Below are 20000 nucleotides of genomic sequence, written 5' to 3'. Positions count from 1 at the left end.
AGTTTCCTCTGGTTGGTAGTTTCCGCTGGTCTCATTGTAGTTTCCTCTGGTTGGTTGGTTCCTGTGGTTGGTAGTTTCCTCTGGTTGGTAGGTTCCTCTGGTTGGTAGTTTCCTCTAGTTGGTAGTTTCCTCTGGTTCCATTGTAGTTTCCTCTGATTGGTAGTTTCCTCTGGTTGGTAGTTTCCTCTGGTTCCATTGTAGTTTCCTCTGGTTGGTAGTTTCCTCTGGTTGGTAGGTTCCTGTGGTTGGTAGTTTCCTCTGGTTGGTAGTTTCCTCTAGTTGGTAGTTTCCTCTGGTTCCATTGTAGTTTCTTCTGATTGGTAGTTTCCTCTGGTTGGTAGTTTCCTCTGGTTCCATTGTAGTTTCCTCTGGTTGGTAGTTTCCTCTGGTTGGTAGGTTCCTCTGTTTGGTAGTTTCCTCTGGTTGGTAGTTTCCTGTGGTTGGTAGGTTCCTCTGGTTGGTAGTTTCCTGTGGTTGGTAGGTTCCTCTGGTTGGTAGTTCCCTCTGGTTGGTTGTTTCCTGTGGTTGGTAGTTTCCTGTGGTTGGTAGTTTCCTCTGGTTGGTAGTTCCCTCTGGTTGGTAGTTTCCTGTGGTTGGTAGTTCCCTGTGGTTGGTAGTTGCCTGTGGTTGGTAGTTGCCTGTGGTTGGTAGTTTCCTGTGGTTGGTAGTTCCCTGTGGTTGGTAGTTGCCTGTGGTTGGTAGTTGCCTGTGGTTGGTAGTTCCCTGTGGTTGGTAGTTTCCTCTGGTTGGTGGTTCCCTGTGGTTGGTAGTTCCCTGTGGTTGGTAGTTTCCTGTGGTTGGTAGTTTCCTCTGGTTGGTAGTTTCCTCTGGTTGGTAGTTGCCTCTGGTTGGTAGTTTACTCTGGTTGGTAGTTTCCTCTGGTTGGTAGTTTCCTGTGGTTGGTAGTTTCCTCTGGTTGGTAGTTTCCTCTGGTTGGTAGTTTCCTGTGGTTGGTAGTTTCCTCTGGTTGGTAGTTTCCTCTGGTTGGTAGTTTCCTCTGGTTGGTAGTTGCCTCTGGTTGGTAGTTTCCTCTGGTTGGTAGTTTCCTCTGGTTGGTAGTTTCCTGTGGTTGGTAGTTTCCTCTGGTTGGTAGTTTCCTGTGGTTGGTAGTTTCCCCTGGTTGGTAGTTTCCTGTGGTTGGTAGTTTCCTCTGGTTGGTAGTTTCCTCTGGTTGGTAGTTTCCTGTGGTTGGTAGTTTCCCCTGGTTGGTAGTTTCCTCTTGTTGGTAGTTTCCTCTGGTTGGTAGTTGCCTCTGGTTGGTAGTTTCCTGTGGTTGGTAGTTTCCTCTGGTTGGTAGTTTCCTCTGGTTGGTAGTTTCCTCTGGTTGGTAGTTTCCTCTGGTTGGTAGTTGCCTCTGGTTGGTAGTTTCCTGTGGTTGGTAGTTTCCTCTGGTTGGTAGTTTCCTGTGGTTGGTAGTTTCCTCTGGTTGGTAGTTTCCTCTGGTTGGTAGTTTCCTGTGGTTGGTAGTTTCCTCTGGTTGGTAGTTTCCTCTGGTTGGTAGTTTCCTCTGGTTGGTAGTTTCCTGTGGTTGGTAGTTTCCTGTGGTTCTGTGTTAACCTGTGTTCTCTGTCTCAGGTCTGCCAACAACCATCATCACCGCCTGGATTCTCACCAGAAGCTTCTACGATGACAGAGGGTGAGCAGCCGTCACACTAACAGGAGAAACGTTAACAGAATCCTTCAATAAACAACAGAAAACCACCCGGTTAAAGAGCCAGAACTACGTTTTAATAAACTGATGAACTTGTAAGAGATAAAAGAGGAAACAGACGTAAACAGACGTGAGACTTCAGCTGTTACAATCCTGAAACAGAGAATATTTAACTTTAAGACAACAGTGAACAACGTTAAAACTGTTGAATTTAAACATTATTTTGATTATTTTTACACTATTAGCAAGCTAATGTTAGCTAATATCCACTTTAGCGTTCAGTAAAATCCTTATATTTTAGTATTTCATATCATAAAGTGCTAATTTGCATTATTTTCCAGGTTTCTTGTTTCATATTGAAATCAAAGTTTGCTGCGTAAAAAACACAAACAGAAACCCAACTGTTATTTTAAGTATTAAAACCAATAATAAACAACATCAAAATATGTATGATATAATATGTAATATTTTTCTCCTTCTCCTTGCTGAGAGCTGCAGGACTTCTTGTATATATATATATATATGTGTGTGTGTGTGTGTGTGTGTGCGTGCGTGTGTGTGTGCGTGTGTGTGTTATTATTATTATTTTTATTATTATTATTATTATGATATATGCTATATATAAATTGATGTAATTGTATATAGATGTTACATATTGCAGTAAAAGGTGGTGGCGTCTCTCCAGCAGCAGGTCGTGTCTGTTGTCGTGTGTTTGGTGATGACTGAACTGAATCGTTCTGGTTTATCTGTTTACTGGGGTCCAGGTGCTGGGACGACACAGATGTGGCCTTCGTCTGGTGGATCATAAAAGCTCCAATAACTGCATCACTGCTGGTGAGTGAAGCTGACGAGGATCCTCAGCTTCTGCTGCCGCTCAGCCCTCAGAACATTAAACCCAACAACGACAACTTAAGGAGTGTTTATGCTGCAAACAGCCTCCTCTCTAAAAGAAGAAAAAAATACAAAAATTAGGTGTATTTTGCTTAAAAATAGCATAATTATCTGCCAATGGAACAAGAAAATGTGTCTTGTCAAGACTTTCCAAAACCAGTAAAATTATCTAATCTCAATTAACCACAAATACCTTAGAATTAGTGTATTCTAACTAATAACAAATGATTTATTTATTGTTGTTGTTGTTAAATGTTTAAATATCAAGTGTCAGTTTACAGCTCTGTGCCATACTAGTTAATTACATACACACTACACAACAATACACACTTCTATTGGTTCATTGATCATAAAACTATTGATTCATCTGGCTGCTCGTTTTAATATGTGAAGAGGTCAAATTATGTCAAAGTTATGATTTATTAGTGATGCTTGAAATAAGAAATTATTACTTTGAAATAGCAGTTTTATATATATGACTAAAAAAAGACAAAAAAAAGACACAAAATGACACAAAATGACTTAAAAAAAAAGAAAGACACAAAATGCCTTTCTAGTTGTAAGTGTTGGTGAACCAGCTTTGTAACTGCTGATATTCTAGTTTCCAGCATGTATTTACTCAGTATAGGTGATAAAATCTCAGTAACAAGCTGTAATATCTGATTTAGATCATTAAGGACCAAAACACTGAAAACAAGTCAAACAGTCTAAAATAAAAACTGCTGACTAAGAAGAACTATCTGATCAGACAGAGAATAAGCAGATATCCCCTTGATCTAATATTAATCTGAGATATTTAATATTACTCAGATTCCAGTTTTTGTACTTTATGCGTCAGATTCTCTCGATGTCTCTGACTTTGTGTTTCTGCAGGTGAACTTCATCATCTTCATGAACGTGATCCGCATCCTGGTCCAGAAGCTCAGATCTCCAGGCGTCGGGGGCAACGACACCAGCCACTTCAAGTGAGACGAGACTAGATACAGTCTGCATGGCTCCTCTGATATCTATCTATCTATCTATCTATCTATCTATCTATCTATCTATCTATCTATCTGTCTATCTATCTATCTATCTATCTATCATCTGTCTGTCTGTCTGTCTGTCTATCTGCCTGTCTGTCTGTCTGTCTGTCTATCTGCCTGTCTGTCTGTCTGTCTGTCCGTCCGTCCGTCCGTCCGTGCATTTTATGATAAAAGCGTCAACTTTGGTACACTTGTAGCCAAAGACATATTTGATGCTTATATTACATATTATCCATTGTTAATGTGAAATCTATTATATATTTTCTATCTATAAACAGCTGTCACTGCCAGCCATCTTGAAAAATGGCCGCCATAATGAAAATTTGTCGTGCCTCCACATCTAATTTTTGTCATATTGGAAAGTCTTGATCCCTCTACATGTTCCCCATTTCTCTGGCTATAACTGTACCAAACTTTATGCTTCCATCACATATTATCTATTGTTAATGTGAAATTTAATCTAAAAGCTATCCTCACTGGCAGCCATCTTGAAAAATGGCCGCCATATTGAAAATTGGTCGTGCCTCCACATCAAGCCGTCTTTGGCTAGTGTATCAAATTTGACGCTTTTATCATAAAATGCACAATGCTTCTGGTGATCTGCCCCACTAATATATATTAATGTCTGCATGGCTCCTCTTATATATATATATATATATATATATATATATATATTTATATTGATATTGTGTTTAGGCGTCTGGCCAAGTCCACACTGCTGCTCATCCCTCTGTTCGGGATGCACTACATGGTGTTCGCCTTCCTGCCGGAGAACACGGGAGCCGAAGCTCGAATCTTCATCGAGCTCGGCCTCGGATCCTTTCAGGTCAAACACACATTTACAGTCCGTCCATGACGGGAATATTAAATATGAAAATACATTTTCAATGACCGAGTGTCGGCACGTTTGTAATATTTTGGATGATATTTTTGTGCTCTGAAGGGATTCGTCGTGGCGCTGCTCTACTGCTTCCTGAATGGAGAGGTCAGTCAATATTATTTGTCATTTTTATAATCGGTCATGGAGGAAACATTTATTCTGAATCATTGTTACTGAGAAACTGAACCCTCTGGACCCACTGTGGACATTTTTAGCCATATTTGGAAATAATTTTGGCTGTGGTACTGCAAATGACATGATTTTTGGAAGAAGGATTTCTTTCTTGATATATTTTGAAATTCACATTTTTCTAATGTGTCTATAATAATAATAATAATACACTGTGTACAAATTTACTACCCTTTCAGACCCATCAGGCTGAAAATGTCCACCTCCAAAAAAATGCTATAAAAACTGTTCACATTATTATTTTTTTCTGCATAAACCTCTTAAACAACTTCTGCCCTGCTCAAAACTACCAAATATTCAAAGATTTTGAGGATTTTAACTGGGGCATTGTTTTTTATCACAGTCTTGGATATGTCAAAAATTAAGAACAAAATTGTTTTTTATGCATTTTTAGTTTTTTTGTAGTGTCAGATTTAAAATGCATAAACCCCTTTTTGGCCACTTGATAGCAGACATGTCCACTTCTAAATAACGCTTTAAAAGTATTACTGTTATATATTATTTTTATTTTTGGACTTAAATGTTAGTTGATATCTATTGACAGTTAAAGGGCCATACAAGTGTTTTTTCATGTTTTACTCAATAAAACCACAAGTTGTTTCTATTTTACATTCTGTTAAATATTAACCAAAGAATAATATCGTAGTTTATGGACTTTAAACTTTTAGTTTCTGATACATTTCTCTAATTGTTATCTATAAAGCAACCTGTGCTGATGATTAATTCACAGATCAGAAAGTCAAGAGGTATTTTCAAGCAGAAAAATGTATTTAATGGGCTAAAATCTGCAAATCTGCAACCCTGATTCTTAAAAAAAGTTTGGCCTAATTTTGTATATTTGACTAAAATTGACCAATAACAATGAAACAATATGAAAATTATATATCAATTTGTTGGTCATTTAAATGTATATTATCTATAAAGGGTGCAGAGGGGCATATATGCTGAACATTTCAAGCAATTCTGTGAAAGTTAACCTTTATTAATGGTTTGATGAAAATGATTTGGGGTCAAAAAGGAGCCCGAGAGGACAGGAGGGTTAACTAACAGACCAGGCAGGAAACAGAAATAATAATAATCAGATCAATAATCTCTGTGGATGTGTGTTCAGGTGCAGGCGGAGCTGAAGAAGCGGTTCTGGAAGTGGCAAACTCAGAGTTACCTGAGCTACAGCAAGCGCCGCCGCACGCTCTTCACCGACAGCAGCACGCTGACGCAGATCTCCGTCCTGGACAAGTCCAGCCCCAAAGACACGCTCACCGCCAGCAACGTGTCCTCCGTCTGAGGGACACGTCCTGCTACGTGTCCTCCGTCTGAGGGACACGTCCTGCTACGTGTCCTCTGTCTGAGGGACACGTCCCGCTACGTGTCCTCCGTCTGAGGGACACGTCCCGCTACGTGTCCTCCGTCTGAGGGACACGTCCCGCTACGTGTCCTCCGTCTGAGGGACACGTCCTGCTACGTGTCCTCCATCTGAGGGACACGTCATGCTACGTGTCCTCCATCTGAGGGACACGTCCTGCTACGTGTCCTCCATCTGAGGGACATGTCCTGCTACGTGTCCTCTGTCTGAGTTGTTCATTTTGTTTCTACTTGAGACGGTGGTTTAGTATTTCTACAGGAGACGGTGGTTCAGTGTTTCTACTTGAGACGGTGGTTCAGTGTTTCTACAGGAGAAGGTGGTTCAGTGTTTCTACTTGAGATGGTGGTTCAGTGTTTCTACTTGAGACGGTGGTTATGAGTGTTTGTACAGGACACGGTGGTTCAGTGTTTCTACAGGAGAAGGTGGTTCAGTGTTTCTACTTGAGACGGTGGTTCAGTGTTTCTACAGGAGACGGTGGTTCGGTGCTTCTACTTGAGACGGTGGTTCAGAGTGTTTCTACAGGACACGGTGGTTCAGTGTTTCTACAGGACACTGTGGTTCAGTGTTTCTACAGGAGACAGTGGTTCAGTGTTTCTACTTGAGATGGTGGTTCAGTGCTTCTACTTGAGACGGCGGTTCGGTGTTTCTACTTGAGATGGTGGTTCGGTGCTTCTACTTGAGACAGTGGTTCAGAGTGTTTCTACAGGACACGGTGGTTCAGTGTTTCTACAGGAGACGGTGGTTCAGTGTTTCTACTTGAGATGGTGGTTCGGTGCTTCTACTTGAGACGGTGGTTCAGTTTTTCTACAGGATACGGTGGTTCAGTGTTTCTACAGGAGACAGTGGTTCAGTGTTTCTACAGGAGACGGTGGTTCAGAGTGTTTCTACTTGAGACGATGGTTCAGTGTTTCTACTTGAGACGGTGGTTCAGTGTTTCTACAGGAGACGGTGGTTCAGTGTTTCTACAGGAGACGGTGGTTCAGTGTTTCTACAGGAGATGGTGGTTCAGTGTTTCTACAGGAGACGGTGGTTCAGTGTTTCTACAGGAGACGGTGGTTCAGTGTTTCTACAGGAGACGGTGGTTCAGTGTTTCTACAGGAGATGGTGGTTCAGAGTGTTTCTACAGGAGACGGTGGTTCAGAGTGTTTCTGCAGGAGACGGTGGTTCAGAGTGTTTCTACTTGAGACGATGGTTCAGAGTGTTTCTACAGGAGACGGTGGTTCAGAGTGTTTCTACAGGAGACGATGGTTCAGGGTGTTTCTACAGGAGACGATGATTCAGGGTGTTTCTACAGGAGACGGTGGTCAACACGCCGAAGCTGAACGATGTAGTTCTGTACTTTAGTTCTCAGATCCTGAATTTCAGCTAGTTAGTTTCTTCAGTCAGTTCCTGACGTTTCTCCTTCTCCTCTGTCTTTTAGCCTTCTATCTTTTAGCCTTCTTAGCTTATTATGTCGTCTTATTGCCTTATTTGGACATTTTCCCTTCTCCGGTCCAAGTGTTGTGAGTTTTGTGGTTATCAGTCTAGGATAACTGTCAGATACCTCCTCCTCCTGTCAGTAACACACTGAGTCCTCCTCCTCCTGTCAGTAACACACTGAGTCATCCTCCTCCTGTCCTCCTCCTGTCAGTAACACACTGACTCCTCCTCCTGTCAGTAACACTGAGTCCTCCTCCTCCTGTTAGTAACACTGAGTCCTCCTCCTCCTGTCAGTAACACTGAGTGCTCCTCCTTCTGTCAGTAACACACTGACTCCTCCTCCTCCTGTCAGTAACACTGAGTCCTCCTCCTCCTGTTGGTAACACACTGACTCCTCCTCCTCCTGTCCTCCTCCTGTCAGTAACACACTGAGTCCTCCTCCTCCTGTCCTCCTCCTGTCCTCCTCCTCCTGTCCTCCTCCTGTCAGTAACACACTGAGTCCTCCTCCTCCTGTCCTCCTCCTGTCAGTAACACTGAGTCCTCCTCCTCCTGTCCTCCTCCTGTCCTCCTCCTCCTGTCCTCCTCCTCCTGTCCTCCTCCTGTCGGTGGCTCTGCAACATGTTGCACAGTGCACAGCACACATCTGGAGCACTCGACTGTAAAATCTATTTATTTGTTTTTACGTCTCCGTGTGAATGTAAATAGATCTGAACTAGAGTTTACATGTATTTTAAGACAGATTTATAAACCACATTAACCAACTTGTCATAATTAATAGATAAAAAGGGAATAAATGGCTTTCTTTGATATTTATATTTAACATATTTTGTATTGTACATGTACGTTTATTATATGTTGAAATGGGAATTATATTGTATATTCCCCTATTTGCCAGCATAGGTTTTGTGATGCTAATGCTAATGCTAATCATGTCTCCTCTGAGAAATCATGTTGGAGACGAGCAGTTGATGGTTGCAGTATTTGTATTTTTCTGTGTTGTACTTGACAAACAGCAGGTACATGTAAATATGTACATTATTATTATTATTCATATTATACTGACCGCTCCAGTGCCTTGAACACAGTATCAGTCCCTCTGAACCTTCAGCAGGTTCCTGTTGTCCCTTTGAACCTTCAGCAGGTTCCTGTTGTCCCTCTGAACCTTCAGCAGGTTCCTGTTGTCCCTCTGAACCTTCAGCAGGTTCCTGTTGTCCCTCTGAACCTTCAGAAGGTTCCTGTTGTCCCTCTGAACCTTCAGCAGGTTCCTGTTGTCCCTCTGAACCTTCAGCAGGTTCCTGTTGTTCCTCTGAACCTTCAGCAGGTTCCTGTTGTCCCTCTGAACCTTCAGCAGGTTCCTGTTGTCCCTCTGAACCTTCAGAAGGTTCCTGTTGTCCCCCTGAACCTTCAGCAGGTTCCTGTTGTCCCTCTGAACCTTCAGCAGGTTCCTGTTGTTCCTCTGAACCTTCAGAAGGTTCCTGTTGTCCCTCTGAACCTTCAGCAGGTTCCTGTTGTCCCTCTGAACCTTAAGCAGGTTCCTGTTGTTCCTCTGAACCTTCAGAAGGTTCCTGTTGTCCCTCTGAACCTTCAGCAGGTTCCTGTTGTCCCCCTGAACCTTCAGCAGGTTCCTGTTGTCCCTCTGAACCTTCAGCAGGTTCCTGTTGTTCCTCTGAACCTTCAGAAGGTTCCTGTTGTCCCTCTGAACCTTCAGCAGATTCCTGTTGTCCCTCTGAACCTCCAGAAGGTTCCTGTTGTCCCTCTGAACCTTCAGAAGGTTCCTGTTGTCCCTCTGAACCTTCAGAAGGTTCCTGTTGTCCCTCTGAACCTGAACTGAACAAGCTGATGTTTAGGATTGGAGACGTGATGATGTGAAGTTGTCCATCGAGGAGCTGCAGGATGATCCTAACTGAGCATGTTTTGATGTTTTTGGAAGAAAAGCTTTTCATGTTGTTTCTGGACGTTTTATATCACTTGTTTCTCTCTTGTCTTACCCGATTACTACACGGCTGAAGGACAACACTACAGGATCATTTCTATCTGTTTTATTTTCACCAACATCCCATGAAAAGACCAGAACCAAGCCCACTGGTTCCTCTTTAAACACGTCTTTTCATTTCTTCTGACAGCTGTGCTTCTCAAACTGTTCCACCATGAATAAATTGTTTTGTTTTGTTGGTTTGTAATTTGTCGGACTATTTTCAACGGTGGATTTTCGTCCTTTTTGTGACATGTTCCTTAATTTCCTGCCAGTGACCAAACACACAGCAGTTTATTTTGACGTCCTGCTGCTCATTTCACAAATAATCTCCATACTAAATAGTGATGAGGCCATTGGAAATAGGAATTGTCACAAATTGCTTAAAAAATAGTGTTACACATGTAGACGGGTAATCTGTGTCCATGTGGAATAGAAACTGGTTTTCATGGCTGCTGGCATTTGTGTTGCAGAACGAGGTCGTGGGTTTTAAAAAGTCTTTCTCTCCTCCCGTCCGCTGCAGCAAAACCCAAGAGCTTCAAACTAAAACGGGATCAGCAGAGTTTTCAAAAATCTGTTTTACAAGTTGGAAAACAGCTGCATTATGGTGAAAACTTTGTTTTGAAAAGAAAACATAATAGTGTGATGCCTGCAGTGGAATGCTCACTAAAGGGCCAGATGTGGATTAATCTGCTGAAGAAAGTAGTCCCCACTGTTCCCTCCCACTGGACAAACATCTGCCAACAACAAGCAGCCAGCAGAGGAAATGACTGACGCTTTTTAAAATTAAAACTATAAGTCAGAATGTTCACTGGGTTTGGAGGGTGAATTTCTGTCGTGGGACTAATAAGAGAATATCTTTATATGTCACGAGGTTTAACAGATTAAAGTATTGAGAGACACTAACCAAGGTTCTTTAAGTAACGAAAACTAACAAAATAACGAAAACTAGAATTAAGAAAACATTTTCGTTAACTGAAATAAAAATAAAAACCAGAGTTTTAAAAAAAAATGCTAACTAACTGAAACTGTATTGTGTGGTTACAAAACTAACTAAAATTGTAGTGAAAGTGTCCTTCGTTTTTGTCTTTGTCAACTTTTTTCAGACATGATCCAGAGTTTCTATTAAAGAGGATTCTGTTAGTGAACATGCAGGAACACATAATATAATATAATATGGTGAATCTGTTTACTGAGACTGGGATGTTTACACAACAACCAACATTCAAAACACCTGGAACTGTAAGAGTTAAAAACTAACACTAAAACTAAGCATTTTCAAAAAATAAAAACTAACTAAAACTAACTGAATTTAAAAACAAATATTCACAACCAAATTAAAACTAAAACTGATGAAAAATGTAAAACTATTATAACCTTGACACTAACTCATTGTTGCTTTGAATAAATTCATAGGATTTGTTTCCTTTTAAGACAGAAGACACAACAGCATTGAGCCAACAAGTTAAAAACATTTATTGTCAACACTTCCATAATGTACAAAAAACCCTTTGAATGTGACACCAAAACAAGAGCAAATGGTGCTTTAAGTTGCATTTACATTCAGCCATCAGTGCACAAACTGCTGAGCCCTGTTTCAAGAAACCAGAAAACCATCTGGAACAAAAGTTGTCATGCTATGAAGTAAAAACCCAAAGGAACAAAAAGAGTACAGCAGTTTTTATGGCACTTTACTTTCCCTCATGTCTGCAAAGATTCAACAACATTCAAAGGAAAAGTAGTCGGTAACTCGTTCACAGTTGAAACCCAATATTCATATTGTAGCTTATGGGCGGTCAGATATAATAACATAATGGCCTCCCTGTGATTACATCTGCTGCTCCAAATGAGATCAAAACATGCATCAGCCTATTAGAGTACAGAGGCTTTATACTTTAAACACTTTAATCACCATTAAGAAAAAAGAATCACAGCGCTTTGAAACCACAGAAAAACTCCATTTACAAGGTCTGAACATTTAAACTGCACTTTATTTAGTTTATTACAAAGGTTGGCTACAGACCCAAACACTTCCACTAGCTAGAGCTCAAAACAATATTTATTCTGATAATATAGCAACATCTTTGTCTGACATCAACGTAGTACTGGCAATATAAGGCTCCAACTCTCAGCAACACCAAAGAAAAGTAGAAATACTTCAGAAAAGTGAGATTGTCTTAATGTGTGTCATGAAGTGGACCAACAGCACCTCCTGCTGGCTGCTGTGAGTACTGCATGGACTCCCACTAACTAGGAATTTAGTCATTTGCAGGTAAAAAAAAGAATGCCTCATTAAATGGAACAAAATATTTTTTGGACATTTATTCATTAAATCATGTTTTTGCTGAAAAACAAAGAAATGCTCTGAAGGTAAACAGATAAATAAACTGCATTCAGACAGAAAACAGTAAAACAATTCAATGAAAATGTTTCAGAATCTTTCTGGTTCCAGACTGTTTAAAAAAAAAGTCAAACTGAAAACAACAATATTTTAAATGGAAATGACATTTCATGCTCATACTTTAACCACCAACCGATGATTAAAATTATTTATACTTGATTCATTTTGTTCTTCTGTCAATCTTTAAATAATAATAATAATAATAATAATAATATGATTTTATTTTGTAGTTTGTTTTTTTTAACCTGCAAATTACCAAAACAACATTTCTTGTGCCTTCAAACAGCTGACGGAGTGAAATACTGAACTTTATATTATTATCATGTTAAATCGTCAAAGAAGAGTTTTCCAGTTTGTCTTTAAAGAAACTTCAGACATTTAATCAAATTTAAAAAATCATTGAGTGGAAATTTAGCGTGCAGCCTCTGAAACAATGAAAGTGAAACTTTTGTCCTCTCCCAGTGATTTTAGAGAAAATAAAGATGTGAAAAGTAAAAGAGGCTTTATTGATCCATGTACTGCACATTAACTGCTTTATTCCCAACACTAATCCTTTCTGTTCTGACAAGTCAAAGTACTTTGAAGGCCTCCAGGTTTAAAATACTGATTTAGTCTCAAGCATCATAAAAGCACTTTGTTCAACCGCGTTCTTTACTTTGCAGTTCCGTTTGAAATTAAAAAGACAGATGCCTTTTTTTTCTCTTAAATTGTCAACAGAAGTCAGAAATACTTGTTTTGTGCTTGAAGGCACTTTTGGAGACAGAAAGCAGAGCTGAAGATGGATCCATAGAAACATCTGCAGCTAACTCAGCCTGCAGAAACTCTTCATTTGTCTTTGGAATGAGTTGAAATTCCTCTCTTGGAAAGTAACATCATCTCCTGAACAAGAGACACTAACTGCAGAAAGACGGAGGTGGTACCAGGGGTTTGTCTGAAAGAAGCCCTCGTTTATCAAAATCATTTTTAACAAACTTTACCCAGAAACAGTGAAGCTGATTCACTGGGACCAGTACGACGTGACACTTCCTGCAGGAGTTTTACAGCCTGATAGACAAAAGTCAACTTTAACACCCAGTTAAACACTGAATTCTCACCAAAAAAAAGTTCTCAAAACCACATGGACGATAAATGCAATTTCATGCAAGCAGGTGAACTCATGATGCTTCAGTCACGAGTTGATTTTCATTGACATTTTCTGTACTAACGGCTGTTTGAAACAAGACGAGCTGAGATCTGAAGAGGTTTGTGGTCGTAGTGAGAACCTCAGAACAAGAGTCATCGTAGAACCCTACTGTGGTTGGTTTTCCTCTTTTTTTGGCATTTCACATGAATGAAGAAAATATGTCCTCATAAATACTGCTTTTCCACGTTTCACCTGTTGGATCCAGGTGAGATTCCTCCTCAGTCACAGTTCATAACACTGAGCTTTCTGAACAGTTTCTGTGGACTTTTAGCTCAATCTTAACACTGTTTTTAACACTGATGTGAACGAGAACCTTCGTTCTTTAAACTGTTGTCAACATATGAAACAGAACTTATTTACTGTACATCAGGCGATGAGACATCATGGATTTAAACTCCAAAAAACACTGGAAACTGCAGCAAACTGTATCGTATCAGCCCTCAGTTTGTCACGCAGGTTTTTAGCTCAAAATGTTTGAAGGACATTAAATCACAGCCTGGATGTGACGAACACACCGATCAATCAGCGGAGCTCCTTTAAGGTTTCTACATGTGAAGCAGCTGTTTGTCAGACGAGTGGAATGATCAGAGACACTAACAGGTATTTACATGTTTCAGTTTACACTAGCTTCTGCTACTCAACAGGTCAGAGGTCAGAGGTCGGTTTAGACGAGAGGCTGTTCCGGGTCGCAGGAGTTCAGTTGGGTTTCCATCTCGGTTTCGTCGGGGTACGGGTTGGGGTACGGGTTGAGGAAGGGGTTGGCGAGGCTGGTCATGGGGACGAGGGTGGGCGTGGCCGGTTTGGCGGCGTCAGGTCCGGAGGAGGCGGCGGCGGAGGGGGCGGGTCCGGGCGCGGCGTCCCCGGCGGCGGCGGCGGCGCTCAGGTGGCCGGGGTCTCGGCCTGCAGGCTGGACATGCGGATCTGAGAGCTGCTCTTGCTGAGGATGGACAGCTGCGTCCCCCCGTTCACGCCACTGCTCGCCAGCGAAGGATGCCGGTGCTTCAGGTCCACAGCAAAGTACCGGTTCACCGTCCAGCTGCGCCATTTCCTCTTGATCTCCGATTGCACCTTGAGGGATATACTTCACAAGGTCATTATTAATGGACATCGCTGGAAAGAGACAAGCTGCCTGTCTGACTTTCACTTGTATATATATAAATACATTTATACATGTTTACATATTATGTTATGTAGGTTTGCACACCCTGCACAGGCTACATATATGACACATTGCTACGTTATTATTATTATTAGTACTTAGTATTATTGAAAGTTGAGAATATGGCTAAAACCTACTTCATCCCCTCACAAAACTCCCAAAGAATATCTGTCCAGCTGACTCCATCCTACCAGATGTTTTCAATAAAAACTACATATGATGAGTCTTGTGCAAACCATAAAACAAGTCATCAGCATTTCAAAGTGAATCTAATGTGTAATGTTGTTATATGTGTTTAATTAATGGTGGATGGATGTTTACCTCTCCGTTCAGGAAGCAGTAGAGGACGGCCACCACGAAGCCCTGAGGACACACACGGCCCAACATCAGATTAAAACTCTACATGTCCATATGGTAACCAACGGTTACCAATAGTAACCAACAGTAACCAATAGTAACTACGAGTAACCAACAGTAACCAATAGTAACTACGAGTAACCAACAGTAACTAACAGTAACCAATAGTAACCAACAGTAACCAACAGTAACCAACAGCAACCAACAGTAGCTAACAGTAACCAACAGTAACCAATAGCAACCAACGGTAACCAATGGTAACCAACAGTAACCAACAGTAACTAACAGTAACCAATAGCAACCAACGGTAACCAATGGTAACCAACAGCAACCAACAGTAACTAACAGTAACCAACAGTAACCACCAGTAACCAACAGCAACCAATAGTAACCAATAGTTACCAATAGTAACCAACAGTAACCAACAGTAACCAATAGTAACCAATGGTAACCAATGGTAACCAACAGTAGCTAACAGTAACCAACAGTAACCAACAGTAACTAACAGTAACCAACAGTAGCTAACAGTAACCAACAGTAACTAACAGTAACCAACAGTAACTAACAGTAACCAACGGTAACCAATGGTAACCAACAGTAACCAACAGTAGCTAACAGTAACCAACAGTAACTAACAGTAACCAACAGTAACTAACAGTAACCAACAGTAACTAACAGTAACCAACAGTAACTAGTAACAGTAACTAATAACAGTAACTAGTAACATTAACTAATAACAGTAACTAGTAACAGTAACTAATAACAGTAACTAGTAACTAGTAAGAGTAACTAACAGTAGTAACTAACAGTAGTAACAGTAACTAGTAAGAGTAACTAACAGTAACTAACAGTAACCAACAGTAACCAACAGTAAATAACAGTAACTAGTAAGTAGTAAGTAGTAAGAGTAACTAACCTGGAAGGATCCGAGGCCCAGCTCGAACACCAGTCGTTCTCTCTTGCTGACGTTCTCGGGGGAGAAGGCGAACACGGTGTAATGGATCCCAAAGAGAGGAATCAGGAGCAGAGTGGAGCGGGCCAGACGCCTGGAACACACACACACACAGACACACACACACACACACACACACACACACACACACACACACACACACACACACACACACAGACACACACACACACACACACACAGACACACACACACACACACACACACACAGACACACACACACACACACACACACACACACACAGACACACACACACACACACACACACACACACACAGACACACACACACACACACACACACACACACACACACACACAGACACAGACACACACACACACACACACACACACACACACACACGATCATCATGAGACTGCAGTGTGTGTGTTGATTATAATCTCTCCAGCAGGTTAAAGTGAGAGCAGAATAAATAAAACAGATGAAAGTGAAGCTTTGTGAAGTCATGTTGAAGTGATCCGTGTAACTGTTGCTGATGAAATGTTTATACTTTAATGTTTAATCTTTGACTTTAATGTTTAATGTTTAATGTTTAATCTTTGACTTTAATGTTTAGTGTTTAATATTAATATTTGACTTTAAGGACTTCCGGTTATGGCGCTGTGCTGAACACACGTGTGACGGAGCTCCCATGAAAATTCAGAGAATAATCTAACCAAATAGCCAGTGTAGGACTTGTGAATTGTCACAATTTGTGCGGAATCAAGAACAACCAGCCCTAATGCCTCCGAAATATGCTGCAAAAACTCAGAAATCATCTAAAGCAGAAGCTACGGGTGATCCGGGAATGGCAGATACTAATGCTAGCAGTTGCGACTCAGATGTGGCGGCTAGCCCAATTCTTAACGCCATTAGCGCAATGAAAGGAGAATTTGTACTAAGGTTTGACGGCCTGCTCAGTGCCATTGAAGGAATACAGAGTGATCTAAAGGCAGTGTCAGCACGTGTCACTGAAGCGGAGGACAGAATTAGCACCAATCAAGATGATGTAGCATCATTGAAAACTCAGACCAACACCATGAAAGCGGCCATCGAAGAGCTAGTTTCAAAGGTGGATGACCTGGAAAATCGAGCCCGCCGCTCGAATCTTCGCCTGGTCGGTCTCCCAGAGAAGGTAGAAGGGTCTGATATGTGTGCATTTCTGGAAAGGTGGATCCCTGAAATGCTAGGTGAACATAATTTTCCACGACCCGCACTGATAGAGAGGGCGCATAGAATCGGCGGAGCCGGCGCTAACGAGGCTGCGGCAGGCGGCCGCTCTGGTGTGCGTCCCAGAGTGGTAATAATGAAGTTCCTAAACTACGCGGACAAGTCTCGGGTCATGAAGGCTGCCAGGAGCAAGGGGGAAATATTCTACGACAACCAGAGAGTCATGTTCTTCCCCGACGTTTCTGCCGATCTGGTCAGACGGAGGAAAATCTTTGACTCGGTGAAAAAAGAGCTGGCTTCCCTCTCCATTCCGACTCTGCGCTATGGGATAATTCATCCGGCTAAACTTCTGGTGACTGTTAAGGGGAGACGACACATCTTTGATACCGCAGCGGGAGCAAAGGACTTTGTGCGTGGATTGAAGGACTGTGTCCCGGGATCCGCGGAAAAAGAGATTACCTGAGACCTGATTGTATGGCTGGTATGTTTGTTTAAGTCACTGAACTACGCTCTCTGACTTCCCAGGGAGCTAATTTAAACACTGTTTAAATCGTGCAAATAGCTGTTTGGTTGCTATAAACGTAGTTTTACCTATATCAATAATATCTCATGTGGAGCTCTGCTACGGTTGTTGGGCATGCTGTTCCTCGCTGCGCGGTGGACGCAGGCGGACCAGTTAGGCTCCATGGTTTGGATGTGTGTATTGTGGGAGGGATGGGTGTATCTCAGTTGGGGATGTACACTCAGTTATGTTCATAGTGTTATAAGGCACATATTTTTCACTTCATTTATTTATTATCTTTTGCCTTTAGTTTTCAGTCATTCCGAGTTTATTACAGCCAATTTCTTTTTCATTATATGTCATCTGAACTTCAGTTTACATCTTGGAATGTAAGAGGTTTAAACAAACTTGTCAAGCTAAAAGAGGTTATGAGTAGGATCAAACATTTAAAAGCTAAAATAATTTTTATTCAGGAGACGCATTTGACCCCTGAAGATGTAATCAAAGTGAGGAGGAGGTGGCCTGGTCGAGTATTCTCAGCTTCTTTCAGTTCACACTCACGTGGAGTAATTACATTGATACACAATTCTGTGCCTTTTCACCTTATTAGTGTGGATGAAGATCGATTAGGCAGATACCTCATTATTCAGTGTGAAATTCTCTCAGTTCGATTAAATCTGATTAATATATATGGGCCCAATGAAGATAATCCATCTTTTTTTAGACACCTGTTTTTGTCCTTGGCCACTTTACCTGGCAACTTTGTCATAGGTGGGGACTTTAATTGCGCTCTACAGCCTGGAATGGATAGATCTACTGGAATCGATGTTTCCCATAATCAGACAAGAAAGGAGCTGCTACAGTATATGAAAGAATTTAATTTAATTGACATTTGGAGAAAGAACCATCCTGACCAACTAACTTTCTCTTGTTACTCTAGTACATGTCAGACATTCTCCAGAATCGATTATTATTTGGTTTCTGCCTCCTTGGTATCTACAATCTCACGATCCTGGTATGATAGCATTATAATTTCAGATCATGCTTCGGTTTCATTTATCCTGAACATGCCCCAATCTTTGAATTACTCCCCAAGGTGGCGTCTCCAGGCATTTTGGCTTAGGGATCCAAAATTTATAGAATTTATTGGAACACAAATTGATTATTATTTTGAAATTAATACAAATCAGACATCAGCTGCTATACGTTGGGAGGCTTTTAAGGCCTTTTTGAGGGGCCAGATGATTAGCTTCACAAGCTTTAAACACAAGCAATTTAGATTGGAGATGGAACAACTGGAAAAAAAGATAAAGGATACTGAAACAAACTACTTTGCAAATCCTTCTCAACACTTATTTGTGGAACTTAATGAGCTAAGAGCTAAATACAATGTTTTATCTACAAATAAGGCAACTAAAAACTTGATGAAACTGAAGCAGTCCTATTACGAACAGGGTGAGAAAGCTAGTAAGCTCCTAGCTTGGCGTATTAAACAGATGGAAACTGAAAGGGCAATAAATGCAATACAAACAGATGAAGGCTTGGTAACTAGTGACCCTAAAGAAATTAATAAGACTTTTTCAAGCTTCTATGAAAATTTATACAGTTCGGATTATTCAACCTTAGCTTTTCAAAAACAAAAGGATTTTCTTGATTTATTAGACTTTTTCCCCTTAAAGGAAGACTCTCAGGCTGCTCTAGAGCTAGACCTAGTGGCCGAAGAATTGTCTGCGGCTATATGTAGCATGAAGGGGGGGAAAACCCCTGGACCGGACGGGATTCCCATCGAGATATATAAAACCTTTAGAACTAAACTAATACCACCTTTGCTTGATATGTATCGTGAGTCTTTAGTTAGCGGATCCCTTCCTCCTTCTCTCAATACAGCGGTAATTACTTTGTTGTTGAAGCCAGGGAAGACACCCACTCTCTGTGGATCTTACAGACCAATTTCATTGCTTAATAATGATCTCAAAATTCTTTGTAAAGTATTGGCTAGGCGGCTTGAACTGAGTTTGCCGGAAATAATTCACTCTGACCAGAATGGCTTTGTGCAGGGAAGGCAGGGCTTTCACAATATCCGTAGAGTACTTAATATAGTGTTTAACAAATCTGGCTGTACGGACACTGCCATTCTGTCATTGGATGCCGAGAAGGCCTTTGACAGGGTGGAGTGGCTGTATTTATTCGAGACTCTGCAAAGGTTTGGTATAGGGGGTACATTTCTTCGCTGGATTCGACTTCTTTATGCTGCTCCACAGGCCGTAGTTTTAACAAACGGATTATTTTCAACACCTTTTGAACTACACCGGGGGACAAGACAGGGTTGTCCCCTGTCGCCCCTGTTATTTACCCTTGCTATCGAGCCACTTGCTATGGCGATTCGAAAAAGCACCAACCTGAATGGAATAAAGATAGGAGATATCGAACATCGCATAGCTTTATATGCAGATGATGTTATTCTGTTTTGTTCTAACTTGAAACAGACCCTACCTACTTTACTTTCTCTCACAAACACTTTTGGGGTCTTTGCAGGTTACAAAATAAATAGCACCAAATCAGTAATATTATTTATGAATGAAAATGAGAGGATCAACCCTCCAATTCATACTTCTTTTATGGTTTCATTGAAAGGCTTTGTATATTTGGGTGTGATGACCACTCCTACCATTGACAAAATTGTCCCAGTGAACTACAATCCCTTAACAGATAGAGTTACAGAGCTCATAAACAGGTGGACGAGATTACCTATGTCTATGTTCGGGCGCATCAATATTTTGAAAATGTCAATTTTACCCAAGTATTTGTATCTCTTCCAATCTATTCCACTTGCTCCCCCACTTTCTTTTTTCCGGTCACTTGAAAAGC

General features: G+C 41.1%; 3 protein-coding genes across 5 annotated transcripts in view; 2 read left to right on the top strand and 1 right to left on the bottom strand.

Moving 5' to 3' along the window:
- The window catches only part of LOC131978232 (pituitary adenylate cyclase-activating polypeptide type I receptor-like), a 48754-nt gene extending 42321 nt beyond the window's left edge, over positions 1–6433 (top strand). The window contains exons 8-13 of the mRNA XM_059341803.1: positions 1576–1636; positions 2416–2485; positions 3416–3507; positions 4264–4393; positions 4511–4552; positions 5748–6433. Coding sequence (XP_059197786.1) covers positions 1576–1636; positions 2416–2485; positions 3416–3507; positions 4264–4393; positions 4511–4552; positions 5748–5921 — 569 coding nt within the window. The 3' untranslated portion in view covers positions 5922–6433. The remainder of the gene's footprint in view (positions 1–1575; positions 1637–2415; positions 2486–3415; positions 3508–4263; positions 4394–4510; positions 4553–5747) is intronic.
- Positions 6434–7187: 754 nt separating this feature from the next.
- LOC131977725 (periaxin-like) lies at positions 7188–11048 on the top strand. The gene is made up of 3 exons (XM_059341151.1): positions 7188–7326; positions 8432–8529; positions 8590–11048. The coding sequence occupies exons 1-3, from the start codon at positions 7188–7190 to the stop codon at positions 9247–9249; spliced, it is 897 nt and encodes a 298-aa protein (XP_059197134.1). The 3' UTR covers positions 9250–11048.
- Positions 11049–11268: 220 nt separating this feature from the next.
- The window catches only part of adcyap1r1b (adenylate cyclase activating polypeptide 1b (pituitary) receptor type I), a 39450-nt gene continuing 30718 nt past the window's right edge, over positions 11269–20000 (bottom strand). The window contains exons 12-14 of one of the 3 annotated variants that reach the window (XM_059341800.1): positions 15407–15536; positions 14455–14496; positions 11269–14055 (exon numbers count right to left, since the gene is read on the bottom strand). In XM_059341800.1, the coding sequence (XP_059197783.1) occupies positions 13639–14055; positions 14455–14496; positions 15407–15536 (589 nt within the window). In that variant the 3' untranslated portion in view covers positions 11269–13638. The remainder of the gene's footprint in view (positions 14056–14454; positions 14497–15406; positions 15537–20000) is intronic. The other 2 variants (XM_059341802.1, XM_059341801.1) reach the window with 2 other exon arrangements.

Source organism: Centropristis striata, chromosome 9, assembly GCF_030273125.1.
Source record: "Centropristis striata isolate RG_2023a ecotype Rhode Island chromosome 9, C.striata_1.0, whole genome shotgun sequence".
NCBI classification, from domain to species: Eukaryota; Metazoa; Chordata; class Actinopteri; order Perciformes; family Serranidae; genus Centropristis; species Centropristis striata.
The sequence above is the reverse complement of the archived record's forward strand: the minus strand, read 5'-3'. Positions and strand labels throughout refer to the sequence as shown.

Coding starts and splice junctions, on each gene's coding strand:
- LOC131977725 (XM_059341151.1), top strand. CDS start 7,188: ATGGTTCAGAGTGTTTCTACAGGAGACGGTGGTTCAGAGTGTTTCTAC. Junction 7,327..8,431: donor ACACGCCGAAGCTGAACGAT/GTAGTTCTGTAC, acceptor CTTGACAAACAG/CAGGTACATGTAAATATGTA. Junction 8,530..8,589: donor TCCCTCTGAACCTTCAGCAG/GTTCCTGTTGTC, acceptor AACCTTCAGCAG/GTTCCTGTTGTCCCTCTGAA.